The 24234-nt window shown below is 39.7% G+C and overlaps 1 protein-coding gene across 2 annotated transcripts in view; it reads right to left on the bottom strand.

The window, feature by feature from the left end:
* The window catches only part of PPP4R3A (protein phosphatase 4 regulatory subunit 3A), a 43098-nt gene extending 23057 nt beyond the window's left edge, over window positions 1-20041 (bottom strand). Inside the window, exons 1-3 of one of the 2 annotated variants that reach the window (XM_056345892.1) lie at window positions 19898-20041; window positions 11361-11416; window positions 2163-2261 (exon numbers count right to left, since the gene is read on the bottom strand). In XM_056345892.1, the coding sequence (XP_056201867.1) occupies window positions 2163-2261; window positions 11361-11416; window positions 19898-20039 (297 nt within the window). In that variant the 5' untranslated portion in view covers window positions 20040-20041. Of the gene's footprint in view, window positions 1-2162; window positions 2262-3737; window positions 3803-11360; window positions 11417-19897 lie in introns of those variants that run through there. The other variant, XM_056345893.1, reaches the window with a different exon arrangement.
* Between the last annotated feature and the right edge of the window lie 4193 nt (window positions 20042-24234).

The following is a 24234-nucleotide window of genomic DNA, read 5'->3' on the forward strand; positions in this document are numbered from 1 at the left end:
AATAATAAAGCTAAATTTTGAGTACCTCAAAAAAGACATTCATAATCATTAGTGTGGATGATAACTTTTTAAGAGACTACTGAACTAAGCAGTTTGCTTTCAGTCTTTATTTTCTGCAGATTTTCAAATGCAAATCAGTATTACATTACTGCAGTGACAGCTTTAAACATTTATCTATAGGCTGTTTAACTGCCCTTGGTGCTTTTTAAAGCTTCCACTACCTCACACAGAAGAGAAAGGCCAGCCTTGTTATGTTTGCAGTTCTGGAGAGCTGCAAGTCACAATCTGTTACCCCGTACTTTTTGAATACTCCATAGAGGCACAGAATCCCCTCTTAAGAACACAAAACGCAAACCAACATTAACAAAAGAGTAGTGGAAATCTGGAGCTTTTAGAAAAACAAGGCACAGGACCTGCAAGATCTCTCTAGAGATACGACGATGAAACTGCAGGAAGTACAAATTAGTGAAAAAAACAGAGACAGATGCTTGGGCACCACAGCGTTTCAGCTTTAATGACATCTTAATTGTATCTGCTTAGAGCCTGATTTATGAAATCCAGAAAGGCACTGCTGTGTGGAACAGTAGAAGGTATTGTTCTTTTTAATCCTGAAAATCAGCAAAAAAAATCTGGGAGAAATAATTCTTCATGGATAACAGCAAGCCTATACTTAAAATTAAAATACAAAATGCTGTTAAAACCCACATACTGTTCTGCTTATACAACTGCGGCCACTTCCAGGATAAGTGGTATCAAAGTTTTCCTTTTAGAAGACGCTTTAATGACTGAGGAAGCTTAAGATCTTTCAAATACACTAGACACAAATACAATAGCATGGCCTCAAAACAGGATGTAAAGGCACTGGTTTCTTACAAAAATACTGGATCTTTACATGAGGCTGAGGAAGCTGGGCTTCTTATCTGGCTCTTTCCCAAGAACACAGTTTCCCCTTTCCCCCATTTTGTTTCTGTCCCCAGCTTTTGGTCCTTTGACTGCTAAGGTTCCTGGTTTACCTAAGTTTCTGTACTTATTCACGTAAGTGGTAAACTGTTGAAAAGCCTCATTCCTGAAAAAAGGAATGATCTATACACATGCAACTATAAAACCAGATGTCTTTTGCTTTATTTTAGAAATGAGTGACAACAAACTCCAAAAGACAGAGGCAGATGTTTGTTCAAGAGTGCACATAAAGAATTCAACAGATTTAGAGAAATCCCACCTAATACAGCATAAAAATTAAGAAAAAATGTAAAACTTGGAATGGAAGAAAAAACCCAAAGATCTGACAAACTGAACTAACAACAACAACAACTAACTGACTAAACTCTTTTGGGTATTGACCAATAGTTAGTACCTGATCAAATGTTACCCAGCAACAACACTGACTCAGTGACTACATAGTCATCCGGTCATAATGGTAAAACATAATGAGTTAATTAGCACATGTTAAAATATATACATGCTATAAATAAATTGTTTTATTTCTTTAAACTGTAAGAACTATAGCCCTGAGGTGATAATACAGGGATAGAGCTATCTCCTGCTTCAACTATTAGATCAACCTTTCATAATCTTAACACTCAACAGAAGCATGCTGTCACATTCACACGGACAAAAGTTCTGTTGAGAAAGTCCCTCACCTGAAAGGAGAATGAGGTAAGAGAAAGAGAAGTATGAGAAATGTAGAAAAAGAAATGTGAATAAGATATGGTTAAAGCCATGAAAAATACATTATAAAACTCAGCAAGAGCTCACATACATTCTTCTTTCTACAATAAAACTTCAGACAGATAACCTTTTCCCTTCTAGCAAAATTGGAAAAAGTTAATTATAAAACTAATTTTTATGAAACTTTTTAAGCACTCATTTTAAGCTAAAACTTCCTTGGGTGATAACAGAGCTAAAAAGTTATGTTGAGCAAAAGGACCTGAAAACGCTCTAAAAAAATACCTCAACATAGTTTAAGTTCATATCAAATTTCTGGAGGAAGGAGAGTTTTCAAACTCAAAATGCAAAATTTGGGGGAGGTAGCAATGATGATAGTATCTTTCCATACTTTCCATCTACTGTGTTCAGATTCACCTCTTTGAACAGTCTAAAAATTTTGAACACAAATACTAAAATTATTCAGGTTGCTTCAATCTTAGATTTATCAAACTTACCTGACATATTTTTTCCCATATTTCATCACATCCTGCTTTTTCTTGAAAGCTAAGTGCCAAATCATAATTTTCAGCTTCAGACCACACAATCAAGGTATCCTTTAAAGAGAGGAAAAATATTTTCAGGCCCTGTATTTCAGATTTTAAAAACCTGAATAGTATTTAAAGAGTAAAAGTTTAAAATAAGAACAGCTTGATACCTAACTATAACAGGACAGTATTACAATACAACTGTAATCATCATACTTTGTAGATTTTCATATGTTCTGAAATTCTTAGGATTAAAACCATTTCTGCATAAATCACAATAAGGAAGTTCCAGAAAGATACTGAAGATTCTAGTTCTTAATTCATGGGACCATGGTATTGCAAATCCCAAAAAGGTTCATCTGGAATATGTACTTCTAACTCAGTGCATCCTCTGATAAAATATGGTAACAAAAGCAACAGGTTTTGTTTCTTTTTTAAAATCTGTTTCAACTGGACCACATGAAACTGCATATCTTTTGTAGGATTAAAGTTGTAATATCTTTTTTTAATTTTTATAGGCCCCAAAGGACACTGTGATGATGCACAGAATGTGCTTAAAAAGCAGCCCCAAGATGCCTACAAACTTTAAACAAGAACTGAAACTCAAATATGCACAGTTAATTGCCTAAGAGCATGGATCTTTATTACACTGACACCAGCACACCATATTTACTCATTTCAAACTACAATTCTGAAACAATGCTTTGCCCTAGATTTCTAGAAGTTGAAACCGTGCTTAGCTACGTTTACCACCCAGACACTTAAGCTCCACCAACTTATTAAATACTTCAAGAGTTTATCAGAGCCCTCATACTGCATGCAAAACCAATACATGGAAGTGGAAGCTGATGCTGCAAACAGCAGTATCACACGCTGATAAGGTATTTGATGCAGTCATTTGCAGTCTACTAAATAACTGTTAGAATTAAAAAAACAAAACACCAAAACATGGAAAGAGAAGACAATATAATATGCATTATTTATATACTGAATCAAGTTTTATTTGAAATGTCTTTTGTCCTCCTGTAAAAGCTAGCCGAAATACAGCCACATTAATTATATATAGCCCCATGATACTGCATTATTTCAGTTAAGTGCTAAAACACGCATTTACTCACTAAGGACAAGAGACATTAAATTTTTTCTATCTATATTTCAATGACAATCATGACATAAAAGTATTTTTACTTCATTAAGTATAGATTTTGCTTATAGTGATTATTCCTAAAGGAATTAATTTTAAATATTTGCAAAAGCACCACAGTTGCCAGACATCTATAAAGTTTAAGACAGTTTATTAATTAGACTTAAATTTATTTCAAATATTAAAATGAACACTGAGGATTAAGAGAAATCTTACATTTAGATTTCAATATGTACTTACTAGAAAACTCCTTAAACTAAACTGTAATCTAAATAGCACGATCAGCTAGCTCCATTAGGATTCAGTCAAGCAATACAATACAATCAATTTGCCATTACCAGAGCAGCTATACTGCTTCAGAGGCACTAATGGCTTTACCTTGCAAATGGCAAATAGTTTACCTTTTCCTTTTCCAAAGGGTTGAGGAAGAGGTGGTACACAGAAGAAAGGGGTTTAGGAAGACCACCTCCAAAATACAAAAGGAAGAAGAAAGTCACAATTAATAGTTTATTCTCTACAAGACAGGTCATGGTGCAAATACTCTGGTAATAACAGATTGACAGCACCTAGTACTGCTGACTCCTACAGAGCAAGAAAAATAGCAGTTTAAAAAATTCAGAAAGGTCCAATAGAAAAAATTATTTTTTTTACCACCTTTAAAAACAATATGTACCTTACTGCAATATTCATTGTACGCCATGAGGTTCAAAATCTAATATGTTAATCTTTGCAATTAGTATTTATACTGCTGTAGTTTTCAAGGCCACTGTCTCACCAGCTTCCCACTGAGTAGTGTTTATTTAATTTAAAAAAATCAACCTAATACTAAATCTTAAATAGACCCTTGAAGTACTTGCAACATTCCTATCTAATTAATTTCCATTTAAGTGGAAGTAGTTAAATTTCTAAGCAAGCCATTTCTAAAAGAAGATCAAAACATATTTTCTTCTTTATAAAGAACATGACCAACAATAAGAAAATGACTAAAAGAACACAAATAAGGACCGTGTTATTTACATAAACTTCAGTAAGCTAAGTAAACAAAAGCTCTAAGTCTCTGAATACAGTCCAGCACTGGACCAAGACAGTTCTGTCTTTTTCCTCTGGGGAGAGGAGGGATGGAGGGAGGAAGGCAGGCAGAGAAAAACAAAAGGGAAGACACAAAGGTAAAGCTGCTTTTGAAAACTATGGTCACAGATGTACAGAAGTGTATTTGGCCATAGTATAGCAATTGTTCTTGCTAAAAAAGGCCATCTACTATCATATATGGAAGTTCACACAGTATTTTTTCACCTCTACACATTCTGAGTTTTTTGTTTGTTTCTTCTCTGGAAAGCAAAACAAAAAAACTGCTGGAAGAAATTATTTGAGCAGCAGAACAATAATCTAGAAGTTTTGTTTATTAATATTAGAAAACTATTTTCCAATTACCAACACTAACAATTTCAAATGATTAGTTATCTGTTATCTTGCCACACAAGGATTTCATATTATAGATTATTATCAGTGCCTCAACAGAAACCTATCAGTTGCTACTCTGGATCTTTACGAGATTATTTGTACATCCTTTCTTGCCTCAAAGGGCTTTTAAAAACAGAAAATGAAGCAAAGTGAGAAAAACACTTCAGTCTGTTGCATAATCCACAGTTCAGCTGAAGTTTAAAATCACTGTTAAATGCAGATATTAATGTAGTTTCATTTTCTTAATCCCACAAAGCCTATACTCATCAAACAAAAGAGCAGTACAAGACTTACGCATGTAGGGAGAAGTGACTGAAGGAAATTCTGGATGTAAAGGTAAAAACACATGACTACAAGTCTAGCTTCTGCTCGTTTTATTTAAAGGAATCTTTCTTGTTTGATCTGAAATCTCCTCAGTGTAATGTGAATCCACTAACTACTCTGGATCTCTCAACTATGCAATAGGACTATCTGTGGCTTCCAAATGCCAAACATTACTTCTTGCAACTCCACAAGGCAACTGAAATTTCTTAAATTTCTTAAGACTGTCTCCTCCATTCCAAGAGAAAACAGGCGTGTAAATAAATATGCTTAGTAATAGTAGCTATTGGCTAGAGGGCTAAGGAGATGACTCTTGTATATTACTCCCCTAGGAGCATAATCTCTTCAATCTTATACGATGCATAAAAGCAGTTCTGACTCAGTTTGATCAAAAACATATCTGTTAAGTCTCTAGACAAGAAACTGGATGGGATGACTAAAACAAACATGTAAAATTTGTTCTTTAGATCTAGGTTGTTATTAAACTCAATTAAAATGTGAAACTGCAGTATTAAATCATAGCCACATTGTGTGAATTAAATCATAAACATGGACAAATGTTTTATCATTGAAGGCTTTTATACTGAGGGCTCTGCAAGAATCCTAGCATTCTAACTTCTCACATTTTTCAGGATGCATTAGAGCTCTTGGCAAGATCTTTTTTTAAATAGGATGACAGTCAGGAAACGACTAGGTAGAGTTCACAATCTTATTCCAAGTTCGAAAATAATTTGCTGCTTTGCAAAAAAAAAAAAAAAAAAGTTGACAATAATGCTGTGTCATCACTACCTTAGCCCATACCAAATTTGCTGTCCCCTATAGCCGTTTCTATAAATTTCTCTTCTTTCATATTATTGTTCATTGTGACTACTCAGATATAATCAAGAATTCTTGATTTTAAGCAAAAATCCTGACTATGGCCTTTTTAGAAGACGTATGTATTCAACATTCCCATAGAGAGGTATTTATCATTTCTACCAATGGAAGTTAACTTTCTGCACTCTTACTCTTACAAAGATACAGCATGAAGCTATGTTCTTGAGAATAGTCAGGGATTTCTCTGCTGCTTGTTTCATTGTTGGCTACATCAAGTCCACATGGAGCAAGTTCTGGTTAGTTACAGGTTTTCACTGTGTGAACTACTACTCTGCAGCACTACTGTGTACTACAGCTTTATTTGAGGCTTCATTCCTAGGCAGCTAACCTTCAAAAATACTACTGCAATAGTTTAAGACAGGAAGCAGTGGCACTTATACTTAGATGGACAGGGTTTAGCATCTACTGTATGATTTCTCCTTGCTTTTTGAAATTATTTCCAAAAGGCTCGCTTCCCTTAATAGAAAGGTTCTTGAATACACACTATCAGTCTCACCATAACACTCACCAGAAGTCACTTTTATTAAGACATTAAATTAGTTTCATTTATTAGCAGGTGTGTTGTACAGCATTCATAAAATCTCCAAAGCAAGCCCTGGGATTTCATAGTGAAGAATTTCAGAGCAACTGGTACTCAGGATTTTATTCTGCTGTAAAGCTGATTTAAGATTTTTTCCCAATGTGATAAAATTAAGAAAGTTGTTATTGTTTGACAGTGCCCCCTCACTGGTGTTCACATCTAGGGAGAATACTAGTCTCTTTATTAGCTCCAAAATAGTATCTTGGCATCCCTATGAAATGTGGGCTACTCTCAAGAAGCGGTGATCCCCCAAATTAGATAGGTCTTTCATAAATTCTTGCTTTTGGTCTTAAAAAGCAAATTAATCTCTTCCTACTCGCCCTCAAACAGTTTAGGCCTATGAGACTTTCCTAGCCCCCACTGGAAGTTCAACACAGAAACGTTGGTTCTCTCCCTCCTGGACTGCCCGACTGCCAGTCTTCCTTAACTAAGCCCTCACACTGTTTACAGTTACAGACACTTCTCTGGACATGCCATGCCACCTTTCAGCATCTTGCCAGCAAAATATTTACAAACAAAAATACAGTTTAATAAGAAGCCTTCTGCTTATGAAACAAAAAGCCAGAGTAGTGTCAGTAGTTTAAGTTAACTATACATAAGTATCGTGGTAGGTTCCAGCAGAATCTTCAGGCTAAAAACCCCTGCCGCAATAATGTAATATAAAGTTTGAATTCTGCATTTGGTTTTGTGCATTTGTTCACCTAGAACCTGAATATCTGGATGGGCTAATAAGTTTCCCAAAAATTGGAATAACATATCAAAGGCACACTCAGTCTTTCAGCAGAATGTATTCTATTAGCTTCTGTGAAAGCTCAACAAATGTATGTGACTTTTCAGTTAGCAATTTCATAGCTGCATTCCCATTAATCACATGGAATAAATCAGTTTATTAGTTCTGTAACAGAACCTCAGCTCACTGGCCTAGTGACCATACCCAGAAATAGCAGAAAAATCAGATTTCACAGGAAAGCATGCATAAAGATAAAGCAACACGTGATCATCTAAACCAGATAAACCAACCCACTCCAAAAGCAAGAGCAATCACTCCCCTTGTTTTTCCCCTCACCCCACAAATGACATGTTTTTCCTTACTGTCATAGCTACAATAAGCAGAAATTTTATTGAAATAGTTTCACTGTTGGCTTGCTTGTCCTGACAGCAAGGGCAGGAATTTCATCTTCTCTGCACATTCTGCTAGTGCCTTTTGGGATCTTGTCAAAGATTTTTTATTATTTATTATTTTGTTATTAGTAAGTCTCACCATTCTAGGATAGCCACCTTCAAGCTACATAGGTAACAGATGGTACTCTGGATTAATTTAAGCCCTGTATTCATGCGAGGAACTGAAAAAGGGACTGCAAAAGCTAAGAACATGAGACACTGAAGATTCTGGTGCAGAGGCAAGACACAATAGGTGGAAGCAACTCCAGTCTTCGTTTCAGGCATAAAAAGGGATGCAATACATACTTCATAACAGGGTTACAGGATGTACATGGATGTATCTAAAATAAACTTGAAGATAATTCTTTACTGTTCTATTGGCAAAGCACTGCCAAAGTATATTGAAAAGTATATACCCCAATCCAATCAGTTCAGAGCATCCAAAGACTTCCACTGGTAGCAGTTCTATGCTACAGAATCAGATATATACACACATATCTTTCTTTTTGAATGCAGAGCAGAAAATGACTCTATTGTGAAAGACTAACCTAATTTATCCGACTAGTGCAGAGGTAGTTAAAAGACTGCCTATGTGTTTCATGCTTTAAGGAATTATTTCAAATCTCTAGATGGCAGGTAAGTCTGGGATGACAGGAGGCTAGATTGTGTGAGCTGAAGTATCTCTGGACCACGTTGATGTATGAAAAAAAGAGTCCCCGAGCAGGTAGGTCTCAAGATCTGCCAAATATTCTTCCACTCCAAAAAGAAAAGCAGACAGCTGTACCTGCCATAAAGTGGATCAACATTTATGTGCACACAGAGACCTGACTAAACCATGGTAAAGGGAAGTCATTGCTTTCAATCCTAACCCCCAAGAAATCTAAAGCAGACAATTTGACAAAATTTTACTTGAAGTCCAGGTTCACTGGGCATGGCTTTTGTTGTGGTTTTGTTTTTCAGTTGGGTTGGGGGGGGGGGGGGGGGGGGGAGGGAGGGGGTTGGGGTTTTCTAGTTTCCATGGATGATTTACATGTCAAGAGAACAGAGGAAGCAAGGCAAACCTGTACTCAGGTCTTCACACTATTATTCTGACAAATAATGATCTAAGCTGCAACAGTTATCACTAAAATATACAGACCCCGGAAACTGCATAATTTATGGTATCAACAATTAATGAGACAATTTGTTTCACGCTGGCACTAACAGCACAGCACAAGTAGAAGGTTCTTTCACCAGTGGAAGAACTTCTATCCCAAATAGAATCCAAAGCAACTGGCATAGCAAGTTTCCCCAAGAGCTTATCTATCACATATCTGCTTCCTCCCAACCACAAATTATATTAGTTGGTCCAATAAAAATTGTTTCTTCTTACAAGCCTCACATCAGCCTAGACAAAAGTCAGAACTCATCCACTTGTGCCATTAGATACCCGAAGTGCCCACAAGCCACGTGCCAAGTATGTCACAGTAAAAACAGGTGTACTGCTGTGTACCCCTTTAAAATAGAATGGAGGTTCACCCTCATAACAGAATTTTGAGATAAAAGACTGACAAAACCATAAAATTTTAAAGTAACTTTACACTGTTAAGTCTTACATTTCTAGGAGATTTTTCTTGAAATTTTATAAGCACAGCTGACAACTGCAGGCAAACTCGAAAGTAAATCTATTTCAGGCTGCAATTCCACTAGTAGCCGAGTTGACCTAAGTGACCTTCTGCAGCCAAAAAGGAAAGATCTCTCTCACACTTCCATCTCACAGTTCCACAAATGGATCTCGTGTGAGGTGGCCTGAAACTTCTGCTGACATAGAGAGTTAACCAGTTTTTGAAGAGTGATTTGGAGTATCACCTTAATTTTCTTGTGGTTTAGTGAGTTTAGTCAGTTCAGACTTCTATAAGCAGAGCTGGAAAGAAACAACCCTTCCTTTCAGCTGCTAAACTCCAAGCTTAGCTCATACGGAACCAGGTTTAAACTTTAAAATGGCCTTTTACTAAGGGAAAGGGTAAGTAGGCCTCACCTGAAAGATAACGTGCTACAAAGTACGATAGATACACACATCGAGAAAGATTTGGTATTTCTAAGGCTCAGGGTGGAGCCCTACATTCAATCTGTATTAGACACTGCTTTGCTTAAATAATATGAACACCTGCAAATATAAATTTCTGACTACGTGGGATTTGAAATTTTAAGAACAGTGCTTTTCCTTCTCCAGCACAGAAAACATACAGTGCTGTTCTAACAGGACAGATTCATGTTCAATATTGTTATTTCTCTAACCATATTTTCACAATCACAAGTATTGATTTCTACAGTGCAAGATTACAATACATGTCTGACCCAGAGTAGCAATGCGCACAGATATGAAATGCTGTTGCACTGACAGGCATGTGTGGTCATTTGCAGCAATCTTACAATTTTATGTCTACTTTAAGTAGGCTTTATGTTTGATCTGGCATAAAGCTTACCCTCAATGCTCTTTGAACAGATTTGAACCAGCAAAGCAATTTTACACTAGATCAGCATTTTATGCCATAAAGGTGTGAAATATTCAGTGTAATTTTAGGAATCCTAAAGCATGACCTCAAGCTTGTCAGGATTACAACTGAAAGTTAGTTTCCTTCACATTCTTGCTCATCTTGTCCTTTCTTACTCCCTGAAACTGATTCTCCACCCCAGGCTGGCCTTACCAGACTGCTTACACGGTGCACGATGAATTCTATAAAGGGGCAGATACAGGCTGAATTTTCCAAAGGAGGGTAATTTTAACCCAGACTGGTTCTCCCCATTCAGTTCAACATACAATCCTACAAGCAGCTGCAGCTCCACAACCACCGGGACTGCCCGTGAGCAAAACTACACTGTATCTATGGTTCTAATAAATTATTGAAGCTGAAGACTGAAAAATGTTTTAATACATCAACTGTACCTGACAGGATTTTAGCAAGTCTGAGCTGACCAGACAGCTAATGGTTCAGCATTTCTAAACCTCTAAGTGTAATTCTCAGCATGTGAGATGAGAACAGCAAAGTGCAAGACCAGCAGTTCACTTCTCACTCATCTCTGTAGCGCTCTTTAGGAGCTCATAATGTATAGCTTAAATAATTGAAGTAAGGTGCAAACTAGAGGTGAAAAGCTTCTTTTATGTATACAAAATGTTTTGAAGCAGTAGTAATCCATATCCATCTTCCAAGTAAAATCCAAACAAAGGTAAACATGGATATAACTTTAAAGCCTTCTAGTCTTCACTTAAAAAAAAAAAAAAGACATTGAAAGTTGTAGTATCTGAAATATAAAGACAAAAAAAGCCAGATATCAAGTTTCAGATACTATAATCCTCAGGAACCTCAGCTATTTCGTGATTTTCAGAACTATGCTTTGCCTGTCTCTTCCAAAGCATTTTCTGATGTAAAATAGAGTGCAAGTTATCTATGTGACTTCAGAAAAATGCAGATAAATAACACACACTTATTATGAAATGCACAAAAATGATGAGAACTATTTGCCTCCTATTTTTGGTACAAAACCATACAATATAATGTGTAATACAGGCAAAAAAAATACTGTATTGCTGAAGTTAAAGAACCTGTCTTTAAATGTGAGGGGAAAAAAAAAAAAGTATGTTTACCTGTTGCTTCTGGTACGCAGTGTTCGGGTTAATTTTGGACTCCAAAAGAAGAGAGCCTAGAAAAAAAAAGTTCCACTTATTTACATGTGTACTAGAATTTCAATCTCAACATGAATTTTCTGATCGCTCTTCCTCAAGTATGTATTAACACCTTTCCTCCCAACAATAAGCCTGTTAAACCCATATCCTACACTTTCTATTTCATTTTCCCCTCAAAAATATTGTTCACATAGTACAGAACATTCAAGAGTATTTTGAGGACTGGAGTTTTAACCTCTTATTCTGAGAAATTACTTTTCCACAGATATTTTTTTTATTATAAACTCTACAAAAAATAATCACATAAAAAGCATCACAACTGCACTCTGTAAATCACCTACAGTTGTTTTGTACAAAATCTGCTAATCACATGGCTAACTGTTCTCAAAGTTTAGCTAAAACCCTTACATTATTGTGCTGGAAAGCATATCTAGAAACCAATGCTTACAACAGCAACCATTATGACTGCAAGTAACACCACCAAAACACTCAGACATGATAAACTTAGGAACAACGGTTTCACAGCAGCTTACACTGATTTAAGACATTAGAACAGCAATTCCATTCTCATGTCTGTTTTCTTGTCCTTCCTTTTGCATAAGCATTACTGTTAATACCTGTCATGTTTAAATGGTTTGGAGGGTTGATCTAGGTCAAAACAACCCTTAAAACCACTTTTACTTCTGGTCCAATCATTTCCCTCATCCACCTCGCTGCTCAGCTGCACAAATGCCAGTGCATGAGGGACTCTTTAAAGCCATGACTTAAACTTACATACCTGCAGAGCTTCACTTAACATACATGAAGAAGTACTGATAAATTCACCTGCATGATCAGCCTTGTAGTAGAAACCATAAGGCTGCAAGCACACCCTTGAAAGAGACACTTCTCCATTTATTTACCTGCTTCACTTTTTTTTGAAGAATAAAGTCCAAACTCTAAGAAAAGTCTCAACTTCTCAGTTTCATAGCCACAGTTAGAAGGCAGTCTTATATTTATATTACTATAGCATTTGCCAAACATCCCCACAAAATCTACACTAAAGAAAAATAAAAAAATGCTTCAACCACCTCAAATACAGAAGACTGAGAACTTTAAGACAGGACAAGAAAACTAATTACTTGGATTTGAAAAACATACTTGGAATCAAAAACTATACTTCCAAATCTCACAGCAGGATCAACACGTAGCTAGTTTTCACCATCTGAAGAGTATATCCATTACAAAATCCACAGCAAAAAATATCCCAAACCGAAATTTGTTTAGCATCCTCAATCTCATCGGTTATATTTACAAAACAATCCCACTCTCCTTTCAAGAATTACTAGGTGTTTACTAGGAAGTAACATGTGGAAGGGTCATATTGCGATCAGTCAAAATAAGACTGATTTTGATTGAAAGGGACCTCCAAAGTTCACCCAGTTCACTCCCATCACCAAGCCATCTTCAACTAGATCAGGTTGCCCAAAGCCCCACCCAACCTGACTGCAAACATTTCCAGGGATTGGGCATGTACCACCTCCCTGGGAAACCTGTGCAACGCCTCACCAGCCTCATCGTAACAAATTTCTGCCTTATAGCTAAGTCTGAATCTATCCTCTTTCAGTTTAAAACCATTGCCCCTTGTCCTGTTGCTGCAGGCCCTACTAAGAAGTCTGCTCCCATCTTTCTTGTAAATCCCCTTTAAGTCTTGAAAGGCTGCAGTAAGGTCTCCCCAGAGCCCTCTCTTCCCCAGGCTGAATCCCAACCCTCTCAGCCTTTCCTCACAGAAGAGGTGTTCCACCCCTCTGATCATTTCCGTGGCTCTCCTCTGGACCCACTCCAACGTCCATGTCTTTGCTGTGCTGAGGACTCTGGAGCTCGACACAGTACTCCCAGGTAGGGTCTCACCAGAGCAGAGAGGCAGAATCACCTCGCTTGACCTGTTGGCTATGCTTCTTTGATGCGGCCAAGGATTCGGTTGGCTTTCTGAGCCGTGAGTGCACATTGCCGGCTCATGTCCAGCTTTTCACCCATCAGTACTCCCAAGTCCTTCTCTGTGAGGCTCCTCTCAGTCCCTTCGTTTCCCAGCCTGTATTGATACCGGGGGTTGCCACAGTCCAGGTGCAGGACCCTGCACTTGGCTTTTGCTGAATGAACCTCATGAGGTTCACACAGGCCCGCCACTCAAGAATGTCTAGGTCCCTCTGGATGGCATCCTGTCCCTCAGGTGTGTCAACCACACCACTCAGCTTGGTGTGATCTGCAGATTTGAAGGGTCCACTCCATCCCACTGTCTGTCACTGATGAAAATGTTATGGTGGGGGAGGTGAGGGAAGAGACTTAACAACAAGATCACAAAATCTTACTTGCTGAAAGAGTGGTGTATCACTAAAGAACTACGTAAGTATCGTAACAGTTTGCTGTCTAATAAGAAAGGTTTTACTTTGTGAATTTAGAAGCTTTATCAAAGATTTTTATATTCATTAGCTTACTGTGTTTGTGATAATCTGATACAATAATTTTTTTTAATTAACAAAGCAACTTACATGTGATGTCTACTTCTTTCTAATTTCTAAGTCTGTTCTACAAGAAGCAGCCTTCACTAATGAAGCCGGCTTGAGAAGCTATTGCCTTGTCTCAACTGCTCTTGCATTGAGCTGTTTACAAACTCAGACACAATCCAACAACAAAACAGAACTAAACAGCCCTCAAGGGAAAACAAGACACAATGGAAAAGCAGTCTCCCCCCAAAACCACATATACTATCCTTTCTTAAGAGTTCTTCCAGTTTTCTAACTTGCACCAGCTCTGTGAACAAAACTGCTTGTGTGCTCAAGTGCAGTAGCATAACTAAAAAAAAAATAAAAAATAATCACAAACTATAGAGCAGGGCAGAGAAGGAAAACATCTAAGATAAGCTTTACCATGAATCCAATACACTGCAGTACTTGGGCCACAGTCTCAAGCTTTGAATTTTTGGGTCTGCCTAGTGAACATCTAGGAACAGTATTCCCTTTATTACAATCATCAGTTATAGGCAGTATTTCACTTCAATCTTACTTTCAGTTTCAAAGGCTCAGCTTCAACGACAAGTTTCAGAATATTATTTTGTCCTATTAACTTAGTTGACTAGGTTCTAGAAAGTCTTTACTGTCCAGAAATACTTAATACCATCAAGTATGAATTAAATAGTTAGATTAAAAAAAAATTAAAAGCAGTTGATAAACATTTTGACTGCTAAACACAGATCTACAGACAATGAGATCCTGAAATTAGCCGAGTATCACACAACTTGAATGCCACGTTTGAAAAACCCCTATTAAAAAAAATAATATTGAAGACAATTGAATGCAGACATTTCATCTTCCAGGCCAGAAGCAGACACTAGAGAATGACCTCTTTACTAGACTTATTTCTTCTTCTCTGCTAAACCTGATGCTTGCAGGAAAGACAAATCAAGCCTTACAAGGCTTGACTTGCTTCTCATCACTACATGATTCAACTTACTCCTCACTGTAACTAGAAAAATATGAATTTGGAGATAGAAACATGCTGAAGTGTAAATTCTGCTCTACAACTAATAGCTGCCCCAAATCCATCCTTCTGAATAATCTGATGCTCCATTTGTGCAATTTGTTCACCAAAAAGGGTTCAACAACTCAAAATCTGTGACTATTCTACTAGTTAGTTCAGTGGGTTTACTTTTGTACAGTAAGTTTTACAGATTCAGGCCCCTTCCTGGTATGAGGCAGTCTCTGTTACTTGCTTCTGGGAACCAGGCAACAGAAACACATCTGTAAAATAAATTCATCAGAAAAAGTTTACAAAAATCTTACATACTGTAAATAAAAGTTCTTCTCCAAAGTCAGTATCAGTACTGATTCCTAAATACAGTTTAAGATGCTTACTCTTGCATTTGTCATAAGCAATTACTTTCTATGGAGGTATTTTTCTCTTGGTACTATACTAAAATACATTAAGACTATCCAGTCTACTTTATAAAAATACGCCAACAAAATCTTACCTTCATTGACACAATGACTCTACTCAAAGTTAGGTAAGACCTGAAAACTCACCTTAATACAAGCCATAGTTTTAATAAAGCCCTGAAAATTATGCAGATCTAGTTATTTTCTAAATTATAGCCTTGAATGAATTTGTAAAGGTAACTGCAAAACAGTGGTGCCAGAAAGTAACATCTAAAACCACCTATAAAGATGAAAATTGATTTGCAGAATTATGTTATTTGCCACTGTAATGCCATATAGCACAGCTGGGTTTTTTTGTTTCTATAACAACACCATTCTGTGCTGTGAAAGGAATGTGTGTATAGGGAAAGACTTGCTCAAAACAGACTACATACAGATATACAACGCTATTTTCAAAGACAGTTAAAGAACATCAAATATCCCAATGCAGTAGTCTTAAACAACAAATCTGAAGACTTGTTTACGTGTACGCATATGGAGGAGACCTGCTGGTATGAGAGTGCTCCTCTCCCATCAAATTATGGGGATCCTTCCTCAAAAGCAGAAAAGGTACAGTGTTGCATGACCCTTCACCAATATAAACATGTTTAAGTAAGTTTCAATTCAAGAGCTGGTTTTCCCAAGATACACTCAGAGGTTTAAGTTCTGCAGTCACTTCTGCTGCTACTGAATCACAGAAACTTAACAGCTGAAACAGAACTCCAAGAACACAGTCTGCACTCACAAGTGACTATTCTCCCATCTAACACACATTTCTGAAGGGTTAAACCCAAATATTAAGGAGAGGGGAGAACCAGGAGAAAACAAATAAAAAAATTCCCCCCATCCCCCATGTTTCTGGGTTGTTTTTTTTCCCCTCATTTTAACCTAAGGTAAATATATAGCCACAAATTTCTCAGTGTTGCTTTCCTAAAACTAACTAACTAAAAGTAATCCTTTGAGTCTGAGCAAGGTAAAGCAAACTTAAGCCAAATTCTGGCTAAGCCTTCTGCCAGTATTATGGGGCTACTGATACCTAGTCTAAAGAAACAGCAGAGATGTAGATGTCTGCCCTGTGGCAGAAGGCATTAACATACAGAATTCAGAAGTGGCAAACTACAACTTCTGAATAAAAGTTATTAGATAGTTCCTAAAAGATAGCTGGCAAATATGGCCTCCAATGTGGGAGTTCACTTTGGCTTGTCAAGAAGTTTAGTTACAGGACTAGTAAAGTTTAATTAAAAGTTTAAGCCTTCAAGTTAACCGAAAACAGTTGAACAGAAAAGTTAATTTTAGAGGTCTCTTCAGCCATCTGGGCTCAGAACAACAAAAGTGATATGAAACCATGCAGTGAAAAATCTAGAAGCACACAGACATTTTAAAAATTAAGCAGGCCACAGCAGCCTAAAATACCATGTGAGAAACAGGTCATAAGAAATCAAAGGCTTATGATTACACACAGAAACTCACATGGAAGGTGACCCTTGGTAAAACAAGAGTTCACTACTGCTCTACTGCAATTCAAGTAGAATACACTGTTACTAGGAATCACACAGAGAAACTTCAGGGTTTCAAGTCAAAAAAGTTAACAGTTAAGTGGCAAAAAAAAAAATACAATTCACTGTTTCAAAGATTAACCTATCTGATCTGAAAGCAGTGTATGGCATTTCTGTACTATAACAGATTACACCAAATTGCCTGTAATGACTCTTAGAAGTTCAGTGCCTGCGAGCATTAGACATCCCAGATAGCAACACAAATAGCCCATCTGCTCTAAATTCTTTTAAGATGTTAATAAAACTCTAACCCAAGAAAAATAACTCCACTCCTACGTATTTTAAAAAAAAAAAAAGCACTCTTACTCAGTTATTACTTTCGTTCCAGATGACCGCTTACCTTGGACTTGGTATACTGATTGTAGCTCCCTTATCTGAACACCCTGACCCTGTCATAAAATCTCAACCACTTGTAAAGCACTTAGGAGCTACACCAAGTCACAGCTGTGCAATCAAGAGACTGAACTATGTGCTAGCCCACGTGGTCAGCCATACGATTCTCTGGTAAATCTGCTGTTGTTCTGTGCACAGCCAAACTGGCCCTTTAACAGGAGTGGGAATTTCCCATACACAGCAGGAACTACTGGTAACATCCCCTCGGCATCCCCCACTCAGGAAACTGAGCCTTCAGCTTCAGGCAGATCCGGAGGTTTTCAGTCAGCTTCCTGGAGTAAGTTAGTAAGAACATGCCAGCGTGCACAGGATGAATCTCAGCTCAAACCTAGGAAAAGCTGGTTTAGAAAAGGAGGAAGGAAGACGGTTTCATTGTGGAAGGAGGAGGAGCTGGTGAAGAAAGACAGTACAAGAATGCAATGGAAACATGGAGGCAAATCGTGTATAGGTCAGGCTCCTACTTCTTTTATGGTTTTGATAACTAGAGAGGAAAAAAATTAAATCACAGTCAGCTCCTTCATTTAGTTAAAGCACACAAGGGAACACAGAAATTGAGTGATGCCGAAAACACAAATCTTTTTCCAAACCACTTGCTCACATGCAAAAATTACTATATCTGCCCTCAAAACCAACCCACAAACAACTGACACCGGGAGTAAACAAACGATAAATCAAGTTTTATGAGGCGTTTACATAAGCAAGTTAGAAAAACCAGCCTATAAATAGAGTGCACATTTACCCAGGACTGATATTGCATACTAAATTAAGAACTTTAGCTCTGTATATTATTCAACACTCTTGAAGTACATGTGTGCTGTTTGAGAGAAGTATAATGTGTGTATCCTATTAAATATACTTCTGTGTATTAGGTGCTATTAGTAAGTTCTGCTTTTATTAGAGTATCTTCACTATGCAACACAAAGTAATGTCTTCATCTTTGTTTTGGGATCAGCTATACTAATTTGTATTTTCCTTCTTACAGATGTTCATTCAGAACAAATAAGCTGGCAACAGCAGTCCAATTCAGGTTCTAGCCAGTTTTAAGCATACATATTCCACTGAAAGTCAATAACTGGGTTTTAGTTTGAATGGGCTATTTCTTCACAGGCATGTTATGAACTGCAGTTCTTTCACTTTCTTTTCAAAAAAAAAAACAACGAAAAACACCACAAAAAAACCAGAAAATTGTTTAGTGTATAGAAGACATGATAGTTTTTAAACCTAAGCACATCAGCCACATAGGACTCTACCTACAAATAAACTGTTAATTTAAAATTGAATTTAAAACCTAATAAAAGATTAGCCTAAAAATAACCTTTCTTTTTACCTCACTCCCGCATGTTGAAATTAAACTAAGTCTACTTCCATTTTGAATGTTTTCTCTTACACTGTGATGTTGACCAAACTAGAAATGCATCTTCTTCAGTGTAAAATAGATAAAATCAAGTATTGGTTTAATTTTTTACTGTATAATCAAGAAACTACAAAACCCCGAGATTCACACTTATCAATTATCAAAACCCTGCTCAGATGAAAGTTTGATTCATCAATATCAGTTTATGATCTTTGTACTTTGTCAGAACTTTCTCAAATAGTAAGAATTAATCATTCTCAAGTTGCTTTTCATCCTAGCTCCTAAAATGAAAAAGCCAAATAAAGAAAATCACAAGGTCTGTTGACAGTCACAAGCTATAACTAGATCTACAAGTCACTAGATACAGTAGCTATGTATCTGATGAAGTAATAAGTTGTGCACCGACAGACTTAACTAGCAAAATGGTACATGCTAGATATGGCAAAGCATATTTTAAAATCTACTCTGATCGTAGCAGCCATGAACTCACTCAATCAACAATCCAGACTAGCCCAAACATGCAGCTACAGGGGTAGATTCTGCTACTCAGCCTGTACTACTGTCATATGTTGTCAAAAATGTGAAGGAAGTTGATAATGTATCATTTTAAACTGATTTACAAGAAGATCTAGAACAGCTTAATGACTAAGAACCACCATTCCATAAAAAAAAAATCTGAAAATGCTGCTCTGTCCATTGTATTGTCTTTACTACTGTAACAACTGTACTTTAATAACTGTTGACAGCTTTTAAAGTCTTGCATAATCCTTGCTACCAAAGAAAGGGGGAGGAGGGGGTGTTAGCCATACAATGACTTTTTAAACATTTACTACTAAAAAACATGATCAAAGTTTTGAACAACAGCTTTCACGAGTGGATCCTTTCCAGAAATATCTAAGGAAGGATACATCACAATCACCAGTTTTGAAACTGAAATACGTTGGGAACCCGGTGATAGAACACTAGATACATAAACCATACAAGACTTACAAGACCTGAACGTATTTTATACGCAACACTGTGTACTCGCTATGAACCAAGCGCCTACTATGCATGCACTTCATGGCAACCTTCCATTTCTTACCCTTGGCCTAACACGAATGAACTACGGTTAGTGCCTACTTGCTTTTAAGAATCGCATTTGAATTACGCAGCAAAACATTACAGCAACAGAGACAAAGCTAGGCCCAGCTCCTTTGCTGGGTAGGATGAGGAAAGAGCGTACCTTCAGACACACACACTTACCATCACTCTCTGCCCTGACTAGCAGGGACATGCCCTTGAGCCTCTCCACGTAGCAAGAGGACACATGCCCTGTGCCTCGATCATCCCACTGGCGGTCCTCATTTAGCGTGTAAACCTTCACCCTCCGCCGGGTGTCAGTCATCCTGCCGCCTGCCACACCACTGCCACCACTCTGGCTTGCAACCGCTGGAGGAGCAGGAGACTGGTCGGGGGCTAGGCCCCCCTCAAAGGAGGGGAGCAGAAAAGAAGGTAGCAGCCCCACACGGGCACGCCAAGCAAGCTCTTCTTACTCCTCTTCAGTGCTGCAATGGGATCCTCATTATCGAGGGTAACAGAGGACTGGGGGGCGCAGGGCAAGAGGGGGAACAGGAGGTGAAGATATGAAAGGGGAGTCGCTCCAGGCACCGTCAAGCGCTGCACAAAAGGCGAGTGAGCCTATGCAGGGGAGAGCCGCAGAGAGGAAAGAGGCTCTTGGCAAGGGCGAAGGGCTGGCAGAACAGGCAGTGAAGAATGGATCCTGGAGGAGAAGAGGATCCACGGGAGTGGAAGCAGCGGTGGACAGCAGATGGCACGGACGACAACGGGCAGCCGGGCCGGGGTGACAGGAGCAGGCGAGCCTGGAGGCCGGGGCCCTGGCGAGGGAAGCAGGCGGGAGGCTGGCGAGGCCGGGGTGAAGCAGGCGGGGGAAGGCAGGCGGGAGAGGGGCCGCTCGCCCCGGCCCGGCGCTCGGCTCTATTGTGCAGCAGCTGCCCAGGCCCGAAGCCCCTCGCTCGCCGTCCGTTAGCGCGGGGCTCCGGGAGCCGTCCTTCCCGCCGGGGCTGGCCGCGGCCTGCAGGCACTGCCTGTCCCGGGGCGAGATGAAGCGGGCGGGCGGGCTCAGAGCCCCGTCTCCCCCATGGGCTCCCGTCGCAGGCGGCAGCTTCACTCCCAGCCCGACTCCGCCGCCATATTCTTCTTCCTCTTCTTCCTCCTCCTCCTCCTCCCGGTGCTGCGGCGGCTCAGTCCCGACTCCTCAGCGCGCCCGGCGACGTGGCTGCGCTCCAGGCGCTCAGCAGCCCTGCCAGCGGAGAGACGCTCAGCCCTTCAGAGGGGACGAGCGGCGACGGCGCGACACAGCACAGCGCGGCCCGTCCAGCCCGGCTCCCACCGTCTCCGTCTCCGCCTCAGTCACTGCGCGGCCGCCATCTTGGTTTCACCTCTCACTGGAGGCGCGGGGTCTCCCAGCCAGCGGCGGCACGGGCCGCCCGCCAGCGTTTAAAGGGCCAGCCGCCCCGCGTGGGCTGCGGGTGGGGGCATGCTCCGCGCCGCCAGCACCGCCGTCTCGGATCCGCGCGGGCGGGACACGCGTGGGGCCCTGGCCGGGCCGGGACCGCGGGCCCCGGGAGCGGAGGGGCGGCGCCGGCTGCCCGCGCTGCCTCCCCGGACCTCGGCGGGGGGGGGCCGGGGCCGGGGCCGGGCGGTGACCGGTACCGCGGCGGGGCGGGAAGCGCGCGGCCCCGGCCCCACGGCGGGGGACGCCCCGGGGCTGCACCTGGGGCCGTGTTCCGGGGTCTTCGTGCGCGCCGCTCGGCGGAGCGGGGGCCGCTCGCCAGAGGGTGGGCTGCCGGTGCCTTTCCTATCTTCCTTTTTTTTCCTGTCACGCGTTGCTGACTGATCCAAAAGTTAAACAGCTTCTGGCTGAGCGGCTACTGGGGCTCCGCAGCAGAGATAGGATCTAACAGTCGCCGTAACAAACAGAAGCTGTCGAGGCTCTGCTTTTGCTGCCGCTGCCAACATCTGAACATACGTCTGAGGGATTTCCCTAAAATGTGCAAAAGCACTAGTGCATTCAGCACCCCACTGACACACCACTGCATCAGAGGGTATTGTGTGTGTTCCGAGCGTATCCCTGCCACGCTGCGTACATGGGAGCTCACTGTGAGTTAAGTACTCAACTAGGTCCATTTGTTTTCATTTTATACTTTAAAACAAGTATTGATACTTGTTTATCAAAGTGAGTTATACAGGGGCTGGTTTGAGCCAAAACCACAGATGATGAGCTTTCACCCCAGAATCAATGACACATCACTTGGAAGCCTCTGGTCAAGACCAGTTTTCCATCTGCTTGCCCACTGAGAAAGCCAGCCAGCTCCAGAGCTGGTACCCAGTTCCCTGATGTGCTCAGGTGAAGCCCTTTGGCCTTTGCTTTCAGGCCTGGCTCTGACACCTGAAGGCTGGTTAACAATACAAATGCCTTCAAGAGTATTTTTTGGGTACCCATAGCACAGCTGAAGGTGTGTTGTGCTCAGCGGTTCTCGGTAGTGTTCTTGGCTGAGGCAACGAAAGGTCTGAAAAGATGCAGTTGCCTGAGAACTGCAGACCATGGGCTGCAATGGAGGGGAACTGTCACGCCGCACCTGCACAGAAAGGTGCTCGTCACCTTCACTCGGAGACCAGTGCAGCCCCCAAGGGGATGTGCCCAGGGAGGTGCTGCACTAGAACTTCTCTTACACAGTTCTGGAGATGGATTTTTGAGACTTCTAAGAAGATCGATGTCACTTAGAGAAACCTCTGTGGGACCATTATACTCGTTTCCAATTTACAAACTGTACCCTCTTGTGGCCATCACATTAAGTATAGACCACTGTTCGCTGCACTTTTGATTCTTTCAGGGCTTTTTGTGAATTGAAAACAAGTTCAATCACATTTCAGTTTGCATAGTTTGCTTTATGAAAATTTGGGTTCAGCTTCTTTTAATTGGCCTTGTATTATTTTTATACCAGTTTGAACAATGCTCAGCCCAACAGTGCCTGCTTGTCAGGTTTTATCCCAGTTCTCATTATTTTTGGCAAGGGGCTTTATTTTTTCAAACATTTCCACCCCAGACATTCCAGAAGAAAGGTTAGCCATGGAGGGCAACTTCCCATGCTGAAAAGGAGATGTGAAAGAAAAAAACACTCAGGTTATTTTTCCTTGGAGTCATGAGGGAGAAGGTAAAGTGTGTCAGGTCACACCTCAGTTCCTTCTCTCCATTTCCAGAGGTTTGACAGACTGTGTCCAGGGGGAAGTATCTTCAGGGACTGCTGAGGTTAGGCTCCCTTAGTTCCTGTAAATAATAAAGGACCTTGCCCTGGCAGAGGTTTTCACCCATTAGAAATTGAGTAATAAATGAGGAAATGAAGTATTGAATACAGTTTTAAACTTTTCCTATTCATAGGAAAGTAAATGCATGTGGATCGATATGGATGGATTAAGCCTAAACTGGATTTACCAGCAAGGGCCTCTTGCACAGCAGTCAAGACTAAAGAACAAGGTAACTTTTTCTTTCAATATCTGCTCATAATTTTGGGAAAGAAAATTGCATTGTTAGTATGAGGAACTTCAGATCAGACATATAACTTGGAGCTATGCACTAAAGCATTATTAGAGGTCCTAAAAATCCTAGGTAATTATTTTCTGACCAAAAAAATTCCTAGTAGGGCAAGTAATAACTTCAGACTTTATTATGGTAATCATAATTGCTAGAATGAAAGTCAGTGCTTGCCTGAGTATTTAGACATGGCTACGTTCAGTACATGGAAACAAACTATATACACACACATGGACACTGGCTATGTCCTCTTGTTCCCAACATGTTTTGACTTGTTCTCAAAAAAGCCGTGGAGAATGACTGAGTGAAAAGAAATATGACGTAGAAAAACTATCAGAATAGGGGGAGTCTATTAAAGAAGAAAATATCTATAAATAAGTTAGTCTATTGTAATCAAGAAATGGGACATTCAGAAAAATACATTTCTAATTTAGTGGGGAAGCAAACAGAGCAGCTTGAAATAAATACAAGAAGTAGAAAAAAGGCAAACCTAGCCATCATTACAAGCTATAAAGCATAGGAAAATGGATGAAAACATAAGGAATATGCATGGTTGGTAGTTTTAGGAACAGCTCAAGTTTTCTAAATCTTAAGACTACTATAGGCCTATTATATATTAAAAAAAAGTCAATGCAAAAAAGTAGAACTGTTTAATAAATCAATTTGTTCTATACTTGAATGTGTGATGGATTTTTATCACATGATGATGATGAAGTGTTTTCCTATCATTTTTAAGAAGGGTGTTGAAGAACCTTTCTTAGAAATACACAGATCCTAAAGAACTTGAATTCGAGAGTCCTAAAGGATTTTGCATGTGTGATCTCAGGAAGCATGAAACCATATTAATTTTTATTAAAGATTAAATTATTGCCGAAATTCTGCAAGACATGAAGACCGACTATTCAAATCCGACAAGTGAAAATACAGCAACAGACTTATTTATCTGACATCAATTACAGACAAATACTGATACAGGATGCAAGAAGGA

The sequence above is a fragment of the Falco biarmicus genome, chromosome 7 (genome assembly GCF_023638135.1).
Source record: "Falco biarmicus isolate bFalBia1 chromosome 7, bFalBia1.pri, whole genome shotgun sequence".
NCBI classification, from domain to species: Eukaryota; Metazoa; Chordata; class Aves; order Falconiformes; family Falconidae; genus Falco; species Falco biarmicus.